The sequence below is a fragment of the Sebastes umbrosus genome, chromosome 18, assembly GCF_015220745.1.
Source record: "Sebastes umbrosus isolate fSebUmb1 chromosome 18, fSebUmb1.pri, whole genome shotgun sequence".
NCBI lineage: Eukaryota > Metazoa > Chordata > Actinopteri > Perciformes > Sebastidae > Sebastes > Sebastes umbrosus.
Window position 1 is genome coordinate 6,755,724 of NC_051286.1, and position 19,753 is coordinate 6,775,476.

Sequence of the window (19,753 nt, forward strand, 5' to 3'; positions counted from 1 at the left end):
AATCATGCGATTAATTAAATAATTTAGTTGATTGACAGCCCTAATTTAAACATAAAGTAAATGATATAATACAGTTTTGTTTTACTGAGGTATGACCTCTCTCCTGTTTTGGTATTTTCAGCAAACCAAAGAGGAATGTCTCAAGCTGCTGTGAGAGAGCAGTCTGAGCAAGACAACAGCAGGGTTGTTGTTGAGGTTAAACCCCCACCATGCATGTAATGTCTGCTTATACTGTACCTTTGTATATCTGAAAACCACCTTTTAGGGTTGACGACAAACACATTGATAGTGTGCTTTATTATTAGAAAATGTATAATCATGCAGCTGGATAAATAAGTAAGTATAATATATATATATATATATATATATATATATATATATTTTTTTAATCTACTAACCACAATTTGAATACATGCATACATACTGTACATACATACATGTTGATTTGATCCCTGTCTGTTTAATTATACATTAGCATATCATATCATGTTATTGTATTTATTGATCCTATGTTTTTTTGTTTTATATATACAGTATGAATCTATATATATATATTTATTTCTGCTGTTTTCATTTTCACTTACTATTGATAAAATTATATAATATATATTATTGCTTTATTATTATTATTATTATTTTCTATAAGTAAGTATAACAGATGTTTCTCTGGTTGGATGATAGGAAGTGTAACCATCTTCACCAGCATCATACTGATCAGTGTGTGTAATTCAGCCACACTCTCCTCTTCCTGCCTTGTCTGCTTGTCATTCATAAGATTCAGTGGAGTTTCTTGGTGCCATATGAAGAGGAGGAGCTCTTCCTCTCCAGTCTTGCACCTCATGCTGTGAGATTTTCAGTAGCAAGGCTCTCCTCACAGCCAGTCTACCAATTAACAGCCTCTCACAGAGCCATTGGCAGCAGCAGCAGCAGCAGCAGCAGTCTGACTATCAGCTCTGACAGACACAGTGTTTTTTTTCCGGACGGTGATGGTGGTGTGGAGCTTCTTTCCCGGATTGGACACTTCTTATCCCGGTGTGGTTTTAGGTGCACTGGGTGTCAGGGAAGGAGCATCACTGCGCACAGATCTCTCTGACTGATTCCTGCCATGCATCCGCATCAGGGGATTATTATGGGTCATATACAGCTTCTTATGTCCTTTGATGTGTGATCATTACACCATGTTTTTTCCTGATTTATCAGACATATTTACTAACAGAACATCATCTCATTGCTGGCAGCCTACCTGTGTCACATCTCTGCATGCAAGCTGTGTTTTGTAGATTTTTTTTTTTTTTGCATCTGCATCATCACCATGCCTCTCCAACGCTGGCTGCTGACATAAAAACACCGACATGGATCGTGGTGGGAGCCGGGCTGCGACGGTGGGAGACGGTGCATCCAACCTGACAGCAGCAGCTCACATCTGGCTGGAGCTCCTGAACGCATCCAGTCCTCCGACACGCTGGAGCAGCAGCAGCCCAGCTGCAGCAGAGGGGACCGGGCTGGAGGAGCAGCAGAGACTCATCCGAGAGCAAGCCTACCGGGACTTCACCACCACCATCCAGGTCTTCATCCTCATAGGGTCGCTGCTCGGTAAGTCACCTTATACAAAATGCATATGCATGCACTTGACAGAAAGGCCCTTTAGAATCCTGCAGACATGAAATCCTTACACATGTTTTATGGAATTACTCCATTAAAACATTCACTATAGCTTCATGTTTTCCATGAGTCTCAACTGTTTGATTCCTGGGGACACCCTTTATGCAAGAATAATTAGGACATTTGCAACAACAAACAAGTCTTCCCAAAAGTAGCCCAATCATCAATGTCTAAAAGGCTTCAATATGAAGCAGCAGGATGGGTGAAAAGATGGTCACTGTCATAACAGAGCTAGATCTGGATATACATTTTCAGTCATCTTTCTCTTCTTAATAGCTCAATGCATGTAGGTCTTACATCTAAAACACATACTGTGCATAAATGACTAAAAACCATGAACAAAAACATGGAAAAACAAAACATTTTAAAGAATAAGATGTAGCCACCAGTGATAAAAACTGTATTTTTCCATCAAATGTGCTGGGATTTCCCATTCAAACCATTGGTTGCTGCATAATACAAACCGTTAATCTCTTTAAGTCATATCCTACCCATGTTTCATTAAATAATGTTACTGTGTTCATGTTACTATTCCATTGTTAAATTGCAAATGTAACTCAACAGCCACTTAAAGTCAGGGTTTGTCACACCACAGAATCATGTGTTAACCACCCAGTCAAATTTGGATGATTAAAAAATTGTAAAATTACATTTCAAAATCATGAAAAGAATAAGCAGTATTGGGGGAAAAAAAGCCAAGATGCCCTCTCCCCAAACTATTTACGTGTCAGTGGTGATCATCCACAAATGTTTACTGCACATCACAGTGTTGGATGTGAGTATTTTTCCTGGGATGATGCAGGGCATGACGTGCTTATTTTTACTCAATGGGTGGTAACACTCCCTTTGATAATGCTTATATGATTCAGACTGCACCCGGTCAGACTCGCTGTGCACATCCTCCACATTTTCGTTGCAATGAACTCCACTTCCCTCTGTTGTTTTGAAATGAAAGGGAAGTCAAGACACACAACAGGTCTTTGGTTATTTTATAAAAATGTCCTGACATTAGCCTTCTTCCTATAGCCCTATAGCTGTCCAGAGGGATGCACAATGGAGTGATTATGTGTCTGTTTTGCGTTTATGTTAGTTTGCTGCTAACGTAAATATTGGATGTTAGACAACAGCATTACAGCAATATGTTAAAGCTTCTCTTTATGATATCCAGAGCATTAATATAGCAGCAAACATTTATTTGCTATGTAAAGATATAGAGGAGTAATGTCTACCTGAGCAGAGAGTGAAGTCGATCTCCCTCTGTATGTGTTGTAATCAGAGATTCTCTGTGCTTTGTTGACATAGCCGGGCCGGCCTTGTGTGCCTTTTAGTGCATGTGAGCGTGCCCCCACGGGCTAAGTCATGGCCTCCGGTTTGCACTGCACTCATACGGATATAGCTGATAACGTAGAAGTGTAGCACCCATCCTTTAGCTTAACACTGTTAGCGCTATTAGCACCGTCAGCTGCGAGCCACCGGCTCAGCTGTCACCATGTTGAGAGCCGTGTGGAGTCAATAGAAATGCTCCCAATCTCACATTTATCACCTTTAAATCATACAAAAAGCAAACATACTGTATAAGCAGAACTTACAACTTGTATTTGGTGGTACTTGACAGGCGTTAGCTACCTATTTCACCATGAAATTGGCAACTATTGGTAGCAATAACTTACTGTACACATTCTGAGCTTCTTTCCATCTGAATCTGTTCTGGCTCTGTGACAAATATTCCTGCTTGTGCCAGTAGAAGCAGCGGCTGCTGATGATGATGGAAGTGAGGAAGGAGGACCCGTGTGAATTGATGGACCGCTCCACGGCACATCAGTCTCACACAGTTTGACGTCCCCTCCATCTTATCGGCAGCCAAGAAACACAATCCTCCTGCCTAAAATGAGCGCCGCATATGAATGTGCTATTTGTCACAAACGTGGCCGTAACGTCCTGCATCCTCGCTGCACAAAACACACTCGGCCATGATTGCGAGTGCTGTTTGGAAAAGTACGGACTCAATGACACAAATAGTTCACCATGATGAAACTGATGAAACTGACTCCAAAAAATGACCAAAGGGCTATCGCTCTGACTCAGCACCACCTCCTGCTGTGCAGTGTAATGTGTCAGGGTCTGGGAAGCATGACATGAAGGGCTGCACAAAATTACCTTTTGGCAGCATGGCTCAAAATGCCTACTTTTCCTCTGTGTGTGTGTGTATATGACAGGGAAAACATATTTTCCTTTTCAAACAACCTCATTTATATGACCCCAAAAATACATAATAAGTAAGAAATCCAGCACATTACTCTTTTAAAGAGGCTGCTGTCTTAAAGGCAGAGGTTCCCACAGTGCATGAATGCACCACTGAAATCCAGTAAATGGGATTAATAAAGCATGTAATAAACACAAGCGAGTCAGGCGACCTTTGCTCATTTTAGCAAAGGAGTCTTGATGCGGTAACAGTGAATTCATCTTTTTGTTGCAGATGTTAAAGGGATAGTTTGAGTGTTTTGAAGAGGGTTTGTATGAGGTTCTTATCCATAGTCCGTGTATTACCCACAGTAGATGACAGGAAACAGACAGTAGTACAAGCACCGGAGCAAAGCAATATACTGCTGTAGATCGGGCCAGCATTTTAGCCATTAAAGAAAGGCCCATCTTAAAAAATCTGTCTAAGTGTACGCTATGTTAACTATACATTTTTGCCGGTTTACCTTGCCGTCAGACAGCCCTTTCCGACGGGCAGCTGAAGCTGTCATATCGCCACCAGACTACATTCACAAAAACAGTAATTCATCTACTGTAGGTAATACACTGACTATGGATAAGTACCTCATACAACCCCACTTCTAAACACCCAAACTGTCCCTTTAACCTCATTTTATAAAGTCTTCCCCTTTTTACCCCACAACAGTTACAGCATTTAACTCCCCCTTAAACCACATATTATAATTTTTACCTTTCTGTTTGTGTACTGAGAAGAGAAACAAGATGCGACGGGTTAATTATTGAGCTTTCGAGGTGTTGACTGGGGCCTATAGGCTAGCTGTTTCCACCTGCCTCCAGTCTTTATGCTAAGTTAGACTAACAGTCTCCTCTGTTGCAAACGTTGGAACTATTCTTTCAAGGTTATAACATTCCTATTAATTAGCAGACAATTATCATTATTTCCCTGATAAACCACCACAGATGAGTGTTTTATTGTAAATGTGATTAATGTGCCACAGCATGCACGGCACCAGCTGATATTACCGATTGTAATCACGCCTGTGAGGCATTGTAGTATCTGGATATCCGTCTCTCTATTTCCTCTGTTGGTTACCATTCATAAATAAGTCTAAAGTAATTAATAACACCACGGGGATGTAACTAAGAAGGTGTTAAGCGTGTTAATGATGTTTCACACGTTGACTGTTAACAGCTAATGCTACTATGTTTAGACACCTGGATGCGTCACCGTTAATAACAGCAGCTTATTAACACCAATCCAGAGATGACACAACTTACTTTCATTTGTGTGAAGCAGATAAACAAAGAAACAGTATTTTGAGTTTCTCACATCGCTACCTGTAGTCGGACTGCCATTTGATAAGTGGAAAAAGCAATCCTCTTTAGTGTTTGCTCTTTCTCCTCATTGGCTGCTGTGAGTACGGTTGCCAAGGTGTTCTTCAAGTGCCAGGTGAGTATTTCAGGCACAAAAGGACAAAGTGATTTTATAGACAATGCAGGCTCTGATTATAAAAGAGTAGAGGTCCCAGTGTTGTCTGCATGATGACACTTACAAGGACATGTTTCATTCGTTAGTTACAGTTGTGTGAAGCGCTGTAAAAACGGCTACACGAATAAACTTTTAGTTTTATAGATGTTCTTAAAAAGCACTCAAATTCGTAATTATGTAAACCTGTAATTATCACCTTTACCACAGTGGCATGTAGGATTATCAGGCACAACAAATGGCATACTGTCTACCATTATAAATTAAATTACTTGTTAATTAGTATTTGAAAGGAATTAACACGCTCCCTCTTTAGTCCTGTTTGTTTGTTTATTTGTTTAGGTGGGAAATGATTTAAAATGTGACGTAACACAACATGTTTTTCTAATATTAAATATCGTGTTGGAACTGTGATCCCACATACAGTATATCACTTGCATGGGAGGGTGTGACATCACACCATTGCAGCTGTACTAAAGTTAGACTCTCACCACTCAGCTCCTGTCAAGAGCCTCTCCTTGTACTAATATTACCTCTGGTGATTTGTACAGTAAGCCCTGAAAATGATCCATTCTTTTCACTTATCCAGTGGAATATCTCAACAACTGTTGGATGGATTGACATGAAATTTAGTTAACACAGTCATGTCCCCCGCAGGATGAATTATAATAAATTTGGTGATCCCTTGACATCTAGCACATTACATCTAGCCCCATCTTCATGTAAAAGGTTCATTTTGTCCAATAGTTTGGTTTATGACCAAATACCTGCAAAATGAAAGGCCTTCCCAGCTTCACAGAGCTGCTAGCATGTCTGCAGACTCGAATACTTCACCCCCAAAATGACCATTTATATATCAATTACTCACCACATGTTACCTTGAATTCTTGAAGAAAACTATGTTTTTCTTGCATGCCTCCACGGTAAATGGAGAATCTGAAAACAGAGTAAATCCATGATGAATTCAAGTAAATGGAGGCCAGGTTTAACAACACAAAAACTATATAAAAAAATCTGTTTACAAACTCTCGCATAACTCGTGCTGTATAATCCAAGTCTCGTTTATCCAGTGGTATGCTCAGTACTTCCCAAACACATGCATTTTCACCAAAATCGTACTATTTAAAACACTCCCTCCACTGCTTTTGCAGGTGAGCTGCGAGTCTGAACGAGTAGTGCACCTTGACAAGCATACTCCCTTAGTCTTGTTTATTAACTGTATCCACAATCTTTTCCCAACCTTAACTAAGTATTTTAGTTGCCTTCCTCTAACCATGCCTTAACCATTTTTTGCCATAGCTAAAATCTTTCTCAGCCCGTTCTCTTTCCCATGGCGTCTAATACAAAGGCTTTGTCGTTCGGTACCGCTGCACACGGCAGGTATGCCGGTATAAAACGCACGTGTTCCATTAACTACAATGTAAACCCATCCGCGGCAACAGTAAACGCTCTGAGAAAGTGCGCTGGGAGTGTGGTGACGTATTTTAAAGAGCGAAAAGACAAACGCTGTGCGGGCGGGAGGAGAGATGGATGGGTCCAACAAACACAAGGCTTTCATCCAGGAGACCGTTGTTCATGTCCCGTGTGTTAAGTTTCACCTTCACGTTACAATCAGCTGTTTGTTTGTGTCCCGTGTTCACAACGTTCAGTGTCATTTTCATTGTACAAACGTAGTAGTTTTAAGCCCAGCCATGTCGTTTGTTCCTAAACCTAACTATAGTGGTGTTGATGCCAAAAAAGGGGCGTGACAAAGCGGCGGTATGTGAGGAGTTGGGATGAGAACGTGTTGTCTTTCCCTAATCTTAACCATTCCAAGGTAGCTGTGCATGCGAGGATTTTCAAAACATTGGCATTGAAAAAAATCTGAGGGTTTGCAGAATCGTCCGATATTGACGTTGTGGTCTAGTGATAGATACACTTTCCTTAAAAGTCCCTCAACTGACCATGCAAATTATGACTTTTGGTGCTCAGAAGCAAAGATGGAAGTGGCATGACGTTGTTATGACACCAGAAAACCTGTAGGACGGAGGTCGGGGGTGGATGCAAAACGTGTTTGACACCGTAGACCGCTGTGTCCTATCAACAGCCTTAATTTCTTATAACCATGACCATGGCGTTTCCCTACCCAAGCACTTGTAACACAGTCATTTGTGCCGGTTTAGAAAGGGCACTGGCAAACGATGTTGACAATAGGGGGGGCAGACCAGAAAACACTAATTGGTTGCCTTCCAGGAAACAACAAAGGACCTTTTTATCATTAAGTTTGGAGGGTGTGTTGCATTTCTCTCCTTCTTTTGAAAAGCTTATCATTGCTGTAATCATTAGCCACAATAAACAGAAGTTACACTATTAATACAGTAGAATCTGAACAATATATATTTGCTGTAAACATCCTCTTTGATGCATTTTAAACGATGAGTGTTTGTGCTAATTTAATGATCCCATGTGAGTCAGCTTCACAGAATGCAGAGGCTGAGCATCAATTACCGCTACATTCGGGTTTTCCCCGAAATCCTACTCCTGTGTGCTGCTCTGAAACCCTGCACTGTTAGAGACTAGCTGTAAAGCACATCATGTTCTCCTAAATACAGCTTCTTCCAGCTCCATCTAAAACCTCCCAGGCCAAATTTCAACCACCTAATCCATCATAATTGATTTTATATTTAACCTTGCTTTGATAGCTTTTATATATATATATATCTATCTTGATAAGTCATGGTAACCAGATCTTTTTCTTTGCTTTTGACGGTGAGTGCTTGTTTTTCTGACTGTGTCCTGAACGTTTACAGAAACAAATAACCTCAGGGAGAAATAACAGTTTTTCCTCAGCAGAGAACATCTTGCTCCTCCGTCTCTAACAATGAGAGCTCAGCTAACACTCTGTGGGTAATTACATTTGGAGAGGCTGGTATCACATGTGTCCCTGTGTGACCTGACATCAGTCAGAGCACTGCGGGGAGTCGAAAAATTCACCTTTTTAAACCTAATTAACAATCATTACTGTCTCATCGCTCTAAATTATGGAGGGATCTTAATATAGAAATGCCACAGTTTCCCCGCTTGCACCTGATCGTGTGCTGCCTGACTCAGTTTATGTTTGATTGATTTCTTCACCCTGCAAAGAATATTTTTCATCTGCAGTAGTTTATAATTAAAAATAAAAAATATGTTTAGTACTTGTGTGCACAAATGCTGCTCATAATCAAATATTTCTTGCAGTTGTTCTTTAAATTGTTCCAAATCAGTCTTCGCAAAACCACAATTTGAGAAAAAATAATCCTTATTTGTCTTTTTAAAACCTATTGAGATGGGATTTGGTGAAGCAGAGTGGAAGGCTTTTGCATGAAGAGATGCCTGAAGATCAAGGATACGTTGAATGTCGACGTTTCTGAACCCACAAAAACGTTTCATATCAGCCTCGTATCACGCTTGCAGAAACACCCAATGTCACGTGGTTAACGGTCATGTCTAGAGTTGGGGATCTCTTAGGCTAGGCATTGATCTTGAATGGTTAAGGTTAAGATATGTCGTCGGGCAGCAAGTCTCGCAAGAGTTTTTGCAAGTTTTTGCAGATTTCAGATGAGATTTCGCAAATTTGCGGATTACTTTCTTGACAAATGGTTTATATTTTGGAACGACTGGTTAGGTTTACAAAACTACTCAAGGTTAGAAAAAAGATCATGGTTTGTGTTAAAATAATAACGTCACAACGTTAATGTTAACATTTAACGTGTCCGTGGTTTGCAGAACAACAATGCCAACATTTTTCCTGGTGATTGGACTGTTCCATGTCCATCGGTCCAAAACTTGTTGTGTTTCCTTCTGCAATAAGATGCAGATGAACAGTTTGCAATATAAACCATCAACGAGCAGAGAAAAATGACTGTTTGCATTTGCAAATGATCATTTCCAAATGTAATTTTCCCCTGAATTTTTGTATTATTCATTGTTACACCACACTGAACATGCATTATCGTTGTCTTGCTTCACCATGTGGCACAAATGTTGCAATTATTTGGCAGTTTGGGCCTTAGAAACGCACCAGTTTATAGATAAATTCAAGGTGTTAAATGAGGAGCTTGGAACCAAAGCTTATATATTATATTATATGCTTAAAGCTTTCCCATCACTCCTCAGTCCATCCAATCTTTTTACTCCTTAATTTATTCAATCAGTCTCTGTGCTGGATGGACGTGAGGAAGACGTGGTTGATAAATCATCCATCTATCTGTGCTAACTCACATAGATTAGACAGACAGTCTTCATACCAATGGACAATTTAGAGTCTAGGCGACCTAACTATTTTCTTTCTGGACTGTGTGAGGAAAATTAAGTGTTCAGAGAAACCTAAACTTTGGTTACGTGCCACCATACCAGGTTACTTAATCTCTGTCCAATAGATAGGATACTCAGGACTTTATGTGACGTGTTAAAAGGCTCTTTTTCTAAGCCTTTTAGTAGTAAATAAAACTAAACTGGACAAACCCAAAGATGCAACAAACTGATCTTATTCTAAATCTCTGCACCTCTTCCCTCCACAGGTAATGCCACGGTGTTGTGGTGCACCTGCTGCACGAACGTCTTCAAGTCCGTGACCAACCGATTCATCAAGAACCTGGCGTGCTCGGGTATCTGCGCCGGCCTGGTGTGCGTTCCCTTCGACGTGGCGCTCGGAGCCAGCCCTCGCTGCTGCTGGTGGCTTCACACTCTGGTGCTCTGCAAGGCCATCAAGTTCCTCCATAAGCTCTTCTGCTCCGTTACTGTGCTCAGCTTCAGTGCCATCGCACTCGACAGGTCAGTCATTTACACACATAGTTAAAGTAGACAGAGATGATACAGACATAGATGAGTGTTGCTAGCAATTCAAATTAAAATACACCTACAAGTAAAAGGAGCACTCTGTGCCTGAGTAGGACGAGAATGATGTTTTGTTTTTTGCTCACTTCGGCGCTACAGAACTTTGAAATATGTGTTTGAGAAAGGCCAGCAGGTACCTCCCACTCACTTCTTTTGGAAGTGCCACTTGAGAGAGGTGGATGGCTCACATTGATTCTCTGATCAGTTTATCAATACATCGCTTGGCCGAGTCATTCTCCTCCTGACTTAGAAGTACAGACATCCACGCTGCACAAGTGGAGCAACATCAAAACTGGGGCTAGACGCTGGAACATTGTTTTGTTGTAGGAGAGAAAGGCTTTTCAATCTCCATCTGCACCCTGTGGCGTGGACGAGAGGGGTTGGGTGGAGGGTGGAGGGGGTTGGGCGCTGGATGGAGCATGTGTATGCCACGCTGAGCCGCCGTGTCCCAGGTCTCCCTGCTGCGCTGAAAGCTGCAGCCAAAAGCTGCCTGAGATGGCTGCTGCTGCCCACATATGGTCTCACACACACACACACACACACACACACACACACACACACACACACACACCGTTTTTTTAAAAGTGATGCTCATGCCCTTTCTGATCTGTAAACTAAATATCTCTCGTTTTATTCGTAGCTTTCTCAGTCAAATTAAACTTTCCTTTAACAGTATTTTTGTATTACTGACAATATTAGACATAGTACTTCTACCAGCACTGTTGCTGCTTCTATTGCCCCTACTACCACGACTATACCTTTAAAACACAGTGATTAAAAGACGTGTTTAGCCATAAAAACCAAACTCTCTAAAATGTATTTTATAATGTTTTTTTTTTTATTAATTTCAGAGTTCAAATAAATTTTCTGTATATTATATCTCCCTAGGAAATTGTCTACATATTTAAAGCCTTTTATACACTGGCAGCTATCTAATTTGAGAATACTAAACTCTAATTTATTTTCATTTCATTTAATTGTTTCTTACCTAAAACTTTAGAATAAGTTTAAAAGAGATCACAATCTTAAAAAACACAATATGTGAAAAACGTCTCATGTGATTAAAAACACCAAATCTATCGTATCTGCTCCCTAATTAGACAATAAGTTCACACAGTTTATTAAAAAAATAATGTAAGCTATTTGTACCATCGAGTCCTCTACAAACCAGTCCTCTTTTGTGTAGCAGTTGTACTGACAGAGGAGGTTATATAATATATATATAGAGCTATATGTATATATGGACAATTTCATTTCCAGTATTTAGAAATAAACTTGCTTTAAACCAGAAAAAAATAGATTATGTGGCGCTCATCCTGGCATCTGTCGGCTCTGACAGCTAATAGCAGTGATACCACTAACCCAGACTACAAAGCACTATTCAGTAGGCGACGGTTCGTTCTGTTGACCCGTGACTAGCGTACTGCCCCATGAATGACTCTTTTGACCAGAGAAAAAGTCGCAATTACAACCGTTACTTGCTACTTCAGCACCACGGACAGCGCCATGGATTTACCAATACACAGCACAGTTAGGCTACTGATATTTCAGAGCCATGGTCAGGACCAAAGAGTCGAACTGGCTCAAACCTCAGTTAGATAAAGGATCAATGAGTCAGGCAGACTAGACTAACATATCTTACCCCTGAACTCTCTCTGCCCCTAGAGGATGGAGATGGGGGTGTGGCAGGTTATTAAGGGGGTTACATTTTGGTCATTTTGCTAACATCCACCCTCAAATTGCCTAGTGGCGCTATGCCGTTATCATAAAAATATAACGTTAGCATATAAAACCCTGCTGTTTGCAAGTTAAAAGCACAAAAGCCCCCTCACTCTGGATATTTAATTCATAACTCCAGCATGTATTAAAATCCTGCACTTTCCTCAAACTATGTACGTGCAAAAACTGAATATTGGATGACTGCAACACTATGAAGCTTTATTCTCCATAATTTAAAAAAAAAGCATGCAGGACTTCATCACCACACAGTATAACACATGAAAGTGTGGGGTTTCATTTATTTTTTAAGGCGATCGCAGTCAGATGGTGTATTGCTGCAGCCTCGCCTCAGCCTTGATTTCACTGCTACAAAGATTATTTTGCCTCCATAGCAACTAATACAGTCAGAACGCTATCAGACCCATGAATTATTTATTCTGAAGGAGGGCAGTCGAGGCTGCGTACGTACAGACGGGCTGAGACTGCAGCAGTTATCGGCTCGTGTGTACACATACACTCATACGCTGTGTGGTGATGAAGAGACAATCCAGGGAAATAAGCAAGTCCTTCACACGATTTGCTTTGTTTATTATTATTAAAGGACAACAACAGAGTGAGAGACAATCTGCATGTTATTATCCTGTAAGGCGGATACGAGGAGGTCTAGTTTGTAGGTGTGCGTTATGAAACAGTCACACAATTTCAACTTCTGCATGAGTTAATACACCACTTATAAAAGGAGAGAAATCCTTTAATCCCATTCCAGTAAAATTATGTTAAATACTGTATGCACACGTCCACCCTATTTTATAACCAGCTTACAGGGTTTTATGTTGGAGTCATTTTGGGGGTTGTAGCATTATTTCAGAAGTCTGATTCAGTCAATAACATTTGTTTTAATTATTATTTGGGGGGTGTCAAATTAGCTACCATTTGATAGCTTGAAAAATGGCAGATTTGTCTTGCATTTTTGTTTTCTCTACACATATTTGTTCACTTCTTCCCCAGAGTTTCTGTTTTCCCAAAAGTATTAATTAAAAATGTTCATTCTTTATAGAAAAATACAGTGACAAATAGGGCTGTCGCAATAACTGCAATATTGCAATATCGTGCAATTGACAAGCCAAATGCAGATGATGGCAAGCAACCACCACAACCGCTATGTTCACGTTTTGTCTTTTTTGAATTCTTTGCAATGGGAACAATGCGTATTTACACTACGTTACAAACGCTAGCAGTGTGACGAGGCTCTGAGCGTCTATGCTGCGTTGAGCGCTGCACGTTTGGTGTTTTTTTTCTGGTCGCCGAGAGTTGAAAAATGTGCAATTTTGGGTAAAACTTCTTCAGAGCGTTTGAAGAAGGCTCGTTGCTGAAACGCGTATGTCTATTGTGATGTGATCCAACTAAACAAGTGAAATGTTTGTATTTTATTATCCTTGATTTTGAAATCTGGGATGTGCTACCCTATCACATTTTTATGCTTATTGGACTTTGGGTCTATGTTAATAAGCCCCTATAATACAGTAACACCATACATGTGTGTTGAAGGATTAAAAACCTCCTGCACCTCTTTCCTTTTTGTCAGTATTTCAGCTTATATAATAGGTGCATGAATTTTATATTCATACTGTCTTTCCAGTAAAACCGCTCGAAGCTCTGCTGCGCTGAGAGGTTCAGTTTTACTTAACTTTTCATGATTAACTGCACGCCCACTAAAAAATAGTGGAAATGTGTTTTCAGAGCAGGATAGTTCAGCTTCTGTTATGGATGAGAGTATTTTAGGTGCATTCACCGTTCATTTCCTCTTGTGTTTCCATGTAAATCATCTAATGAGAGATCAGCATGACTGCATTCAGGCATTCAATAGATGTTCTTAACAGCAGACATTTTGACTTGTCATAGAGAGAAAAGCACAGGTTACTAATCACATTAATGAAAGCTCAGTTGTATTCAAGTGTCCCAGTAATGTCTAGTTCACACTACACGACTTAAGCTCCCTGACAGTTTTTGAAGCTTCCCGACGCTCACCGATGTCTCGCAGACACATTCCAGATATCTAATATGCTAAATATCTGGACTTGTCGGGGACTCCGGCCACGAGCTACAGCCAATGAGATCGTGAGACACAGGTTGAGGGGAAACCTGGAGGAAGAGGGGTCGCCTGTAACAATAAGAACTTCCTGTTTGTGCTGCATTTACAACACGGAGCAAAGTTGTTGTTGCACCGAGAGGAATAAATAGTAAAAAAAAGACGTGGAAACTGGTGGAAACGAGCTATTTTGTGAACACGTGCCAACAACAGCATCAGCAGTGTGTCTCGCGTATGGTATCACGCCATTTACCGTGTATTTCTTGCGTGTTTTCGTGACAAAAAGTAGTTTGGAGACCTCATCAGGGATGAAAGATCTTGTAGTGTGTGACCTCCTGTCTCCAGTCAGTCATGTGGCGTGACAACCACAACGACTTAAAGACTCCCGATTACAAGACAGCAAGTAATATATGTATTTTTATTCTGAAATAACATGTCTTCCTGTGTCTAGATACTACTCTGTGCTGTACCCGTTAGAGAGGAAGATCTCAGATGCAAGATCCCGAGATCTGGTCATCTACATCTGGGTCCACGCCACGGTGGCGAGCCTTCCCGTGTTCGCTGTGACCAACGTGACGGACGTGTACGTCACCTCGTCCTGCTCCGACGACCACGCCCGCTCCCTGGGCCACATGGTGTACGTGTTGATCTACAACGTCACCACGCTGATCCTCCCCCTCATTCTGGTCTTCCTCTTCATGCTGCTGATCCGCAGAGCGCTCAGCGCCAGCCAGAAGAAGAAGGTGATAATCGCGGCGCTGCGGACTCCCCAGAACAGCATCTCCATCCCGTACGTGTCCCAGAGAGAAGCTGAGCTGCACGCCACTCTGCTGGCAGTGGTGCTGGCTTTCTCCGCCTGCAGCGCCCCCTATGGGGCCTTGGTGGTTTACCGCACCATTTTGGCCGACACTAAAGAGCTGCCCATCTTACTGTACCTGACGGCCCTCTGGTTACCGAAGGTGTCCCTGCTCACCAACCCGCTTTTGTTTCTGACTGTTAACCGCTCAGCTCGTCACAGCTGGCTGGACCTGCTGGCCAGGATTCACAGACGTTACAGCCGCCGTAACGTGGTCAGCACCGGCGGTCTGGACTCTTTAGGAGCAGAGGGTGCCATCGGGGAGCCGGTGGGACTGGAGACGGCCGGCCGCTCTGGGAGCCAGCTCTTAGAGATGTTTAACATCGGCCAGGCGCAGATCTTCAGGCCCGCTGAGGAAGACGGGGAAGAAGAGGATGCAGAGAATGACATCCCGTCTCAAGGATCAGGAGGCTCTGTACCTAAAGAGGACCTCAAGAGTGGCTCGAGACTGGGGAGCCTCAGAGGGGAGGTGATCACCAGAAAGGACCCTCAGCAGGGGACAGGAGGAGGGCTGGTCATCACTAAGGACGGCCCTCCTTCGGTCACAGCACCGCGGGCCTCTCCGGTCCACACGTGTGCTTACGCCTCCTCATCTCAGGTGGCTCCGGCTACACCTACGGAAGCCGAGGACTCCACGCAGTTCGGCTTCGGACCCTTCGAGCTGCCGCCTCAGTGGTTACCAGAGACCAGGAACAGCAAGAAGAGGCTGCTGCCTCCGCTGGGCAACACCCCCGAGGAGCTGATCCAGACCAAACTGCCCAGGCCGCGGCCTGAACGGAGAATCAGCAGGAACAACAAGGTCAGCACCATCCCCACTGTGGACCCGTGAGCAATCCCTGCTGCTGCATGGCCTCTGATCTGCAACGCCGCACACAACTCATTACAGGGTAGGCCTATTGGGTCGGCCAGGCCTAAGCAGGATATTGATATGTCGAGCTTTGTCAGACGCAGTATTGTAGAAGTCCAGGTTTTACTGCACAAAAGATAGACACCAGAATCAATTTGATATCATATATTTACAATGCTGTGAGAAAAATGTCCAACTTCACTACGACTTGGATCCAATCCCATGATTAATTAAGGACTCCTACAATGATTATTGAGAAGGCAGACACCTTTTTGAATCTCCCTGTTTTGATTAGAGCCGGCGTCAGTAGTTAAATGAACACACTGTACAAATCCAATTATCCTGAGAGATGCACTGATACCGAATAATATATTTCCATAGCAAATAATCAAGCGAGGATATTGAACCTCCTAACAAAACATTTTGTAAAATGGTTACGCTGTGATTGCACTCTGTAAATGAACACATCTCGGTGTCGGTCCTTTCACTCAACCCTTTGTGGGTCTGTTTTTTGTAATGTTTTACTTCACGTTTTGGGATCAACTCGCCCTTTTAATGACACATTTTTTCAAGTCTCACTTTTGGATAATATTCGCATTTCTTCTAATGTATTAGATGTTGTTGTCATTTGTACTTTAAATGTACGTGGATTTGATAAAGATGAAACATGCGGATGTACTGTATGCAAATACATGTTATAAAAATGTGAAATTTTCAGAGTTGTTTTCTGGAACAAAAAGTGCATCGAATATAAAATGGATGAATAAGTAAGAAAAGAAAATCCAGGTCGGGCATCTTTTAGTCCGCTTAGATCAATATTATTGATTTCTCCCAGAAAAAATCAATTGCTCAATCAAATGACTGTAAAATAAAGCAAATAAGAGCTACATATTTTATATCATCAGAAGCTCTGTGAAATGGTTTTCAATTTTCAATTTCTCTGACTGTGATACTGTCGGCTGTGTCTCCTTCGTGATGCATAATTCAATAGTAGCAGCCTCAACCTGAAGCTTTGGCTGAGGTAAACAGAGCCCGGCTGCACTTCAAATATTTGTCAAGCCGTAACTCCCTTCGGGGCTACCCACAATCCCCTGCTATGTCCACAAAGACGCTGAATCTATGCTGCATCCTGCCCTCGCCGTTATCAGACGAAATTGTGCAGTCACACCTGACTGGAAACATTATCCGTCGCTTCTACTTAAAAGCAGGAAAGACATGAGTAATGTGTTTATTCTTAAACGTATACTTCGGTAATGACTGTATTAGGACGGGTATTGCAGAATACAGTAGTGGTGGATAATATACAGCGCTGAGCCCAAAATGCTGCTGGTAATTCAAAGCCTCACACCAATAAGCAGGAAGATGATTGATTTCTGTGGTGAGAGTGTTTAAGAAGACTCCGGCTCATATTTTCCACCTGATTTGATTCAAGGCTTACTCAAACAATCTTCTACTCCGAGAACCATTAAGACCTTGACGACGGATACAGCGCGGTAATATAATACAGAGAGGATTCACATAAAGTGAGTGAGTTTAAAAATGATTGGACATCGATTTGCACAGAAGACTTGACATTTCTGGTGTTAAAGGGTGTTAAGCTTCTCAATCAGCTTCTTGATATGACCGATGGGATCCTACGTGCACACGAAATGTTCTGGCAACGTTAGAACAGCTTTGGTTATTTCACATGACAGATTTTCACATTTGTATTTTTGTCGTTTTTTCTCTCTGGCTTGAAGTGGGCGGGGCTCAGTTGGAGAAAGGTGATGTCATGTATTTCTGTGCACAAATCACACATTTCAATCAAAATGTGATGCAACAGTTGGTGTTTTTTTCCACCCCAGACTTTAACTGTGTCTCTTCTGGTACATGTCCACAGCCTCCGTCCCTTTCCACGCTTCCTATTCATTGTCTATGTAAGCAGCCGTGCATGCATTCTAATAGTGTGGTGGCGCGATTCGAGAGATGGGGCGCCACGTTGGCCGCTCCTCATTTGCATAAAGTTGAGATCAAGGCTTCTTTATGCAAATCAGGGGCCTCCTGAGAAACTTTTAAACTAACCGTTGCCAAATTAAAATAAAGAGATTCAGCAACTGCATGGCTTATTTCTCGTATTAAATGTTTCAGAAACACATTTCGTTTACCTTTTTTCGGAATATAAGAGAAGAAAATTTCAAAGCGAGCCGCCGTGTTGGTTACGGTTTGAAAGCTCGGAGCAGCAGCCCACGAGGGAAAGCATTCGTCCAATCAGGTGTCTAGTGGCAGCCCATCAAGGGTCCAATGCTGGGAAGCGAGGCAATCCCTCACGTCCAAAAACGTCCCTGAATGTTAAATATATATAGACATTATTGAGATTTCAAATTAAGTTTATATAAATTTATGGGAGTCTGTAATTTGTTGAATTATCATGAGATGCCGATGTTGAACAAACTCGATACTGAGTTCATTCTTGACCTCGTAAACAGCAGTCAGTCTCACCACGAAGTCAATGTAGTAGCTGTTCTTGAGCTTTTACGTGTTCAAGTTTTCATTTTTCGCTGTGCACAGTGTTGTAGTCAAGACCACCTAAACCTAAACCAAGTCATGATCAAGACCAAAGCAGGGCGAGACTGAGTCAAGATCAAGACCAGACCAGTGTGAGTCCCTCACTACATGATACACTTGTGGAACAAACAAACCACTGAGGCGCTCCTCAACTTTCTCTGAGAGATCCACATCCCATAAGACTCGTTACACAACCTCTTACATGGGCAGTAACTCCTGTAGTTTTTTCTCCTGTGACTTTTCAGAAAAATGGTTTTCTTTGTGTTTTCACAGTTTTTGTGAGTGATGGGGTAGTGAACGTCTAGACGTATTAATAAGAGATCAGAGGCTTACTGCCTACGCAGAAGCTCTAATGTATTCTGTCAGCAGCACAACCACTGGGTCTGGACATCCAGCAGCATGTTAACAACAAAACTCAGGTTCAATTCAGGCTGTCGGAGTTGCTCCGAAACCAGCTTTTATTAGCTTTAACAGGTCCCTCGTTAGCAGAAATCACGGTTACAACAATTTAAATTATAGCAAACTCTAGCAGCTGCAGCCCAGACTGTAAAAGTTTAATCTCCTTTGTATGTCTGTGTAAGACGGAGCACATGAGAAGCAGGAGAACAAAGTCTCTGTTTGTTGTCAGCTTTGGTTTATTGTAATCTAAGCAGGAATTGTCGTCAGTGGTTTTATTCGTGTCGTCACTGGTATCGTCATCGATGTTATTTTCCCCTCCCAGTCTTCATGTCCATGCAAAGTCCACTATGAAAAATGGTATTGTGTTACTGGAGCAGTCTTAAGCCAGTGGGCACAATCAATCCCGTGGTGTTATCATGGAAGAGAAGACAAACACAAAGGGACATGAACAAACTGTCCTGCAATCAGAAATAACAACAGGATTTAATGCACAAAAAGACTTTAAAGGGGCCTGTATAAGAGGATTTATATTTTATTTTTTTGACAGTAAATGCATTTTCATGAAAACATTCTTTTAAACGTGCTGCTAAATTAAAAAATATACCAGTTATTGCATAAATATTCCTTTTTTTTCTGTCCGTTTCAGCCTAACTTGTGGAAATGCATCACAGTGGAGTTGTTCTACGCTAAATTTTATTATGCAAATCCATCCAGTCTGTGTTTGAACTGGAATGACTTCACTCAGCATGTTGATGTTTCTCATTTGAATTAGAGCAGATGATATTTACACTCTCTGCCATTAAAAGTCCAGTTTTGTGACGGGCCATCTCCTCATGTAACAGTAACAAATTTAATTTAACGTTATCCATTATTGTCATTCTAATATTCGTACTCAGTTTAATCAGTAAAGACACCAAACGTGAGCAAATTAAAGGTGCTCAATACGGAATTGAGATTACAATTCTGGCGAGGACAAACTGTCATGTCCATTTTCATAGGGGTCCCTTGACCTCTGACCTCAAGATATGTGAATGGAAATGGGTTCTATGGGTACCCACGAGTCTCCCCTTTACA

At 41.7% G+C, this 19,753-nt stretch overlaps 1 protein-coding gene across 2 annotated transcripts; it reads left to right on the top strand.

The window, feature by feature from the left end:
* Window positions 1-894: 894 nt before the first annotated feature.
* gpr176 (G protein-coupled receptor 176) lies at window positions 895-19,119 on the top strand. Of its 2 annotated transcripts, XR_005204047.1 has the most exons (4): window positions 895-1,593; window positions 9,910-10,162; window positions 14,485-16,038; window positions 19,108-19,119. XR_005204047.1 is itself a non-coding variant. In XM_037749983.1 (3 exons), the coding sequence occupies exons 1-3, from the start codon at window positions 1,353-1,355 to the stop codon at window positions 15,716-15,718; spliced, it is 1,728 nt and encodes a 575-aa protein (XP_037605911.1). In that variant the 5' UTR covers window positions 895-1,352; the 3' UTR covers window positions 15,719-16,589. The 2 variants fall into 2 exon arrangements, 1 of the variants encoding a protein (XP_037605911.1); XM_037749983.1 differs by lacking the exon at window positions 19,108-19,119 and having other exon boundaries at window positions 14,485-16,589.
* The last annotated feature ends 634 nt before the right edge of the window (window positions 19,120-19,753 follow it).

Bases quoted from the DNA above. Each gene is read 5' to 3' on its own strand.
- gpr176 (XM_037749983.1), top strand. From the start codon at position 1,353: ATGGATCGTGGTGGGAGCCGGGCTGCGACGGTGGGAGACGGTGCATCC. The intron at 1,594-9,909 runs GTAAGTCACCTT...TTCCCTCCACAG, and splicing joins CCTCATAGGGTCGCTGCTCG to GTAATGCCACGGTGTTGTGG. The intron at 10,163-14,484 runs GTCAGTCATTTA...TCCTGTGTCTAG, and splicing joins AGTGCCATCGCACTCGACAG to ATACTACTCTGTGCTGTACC.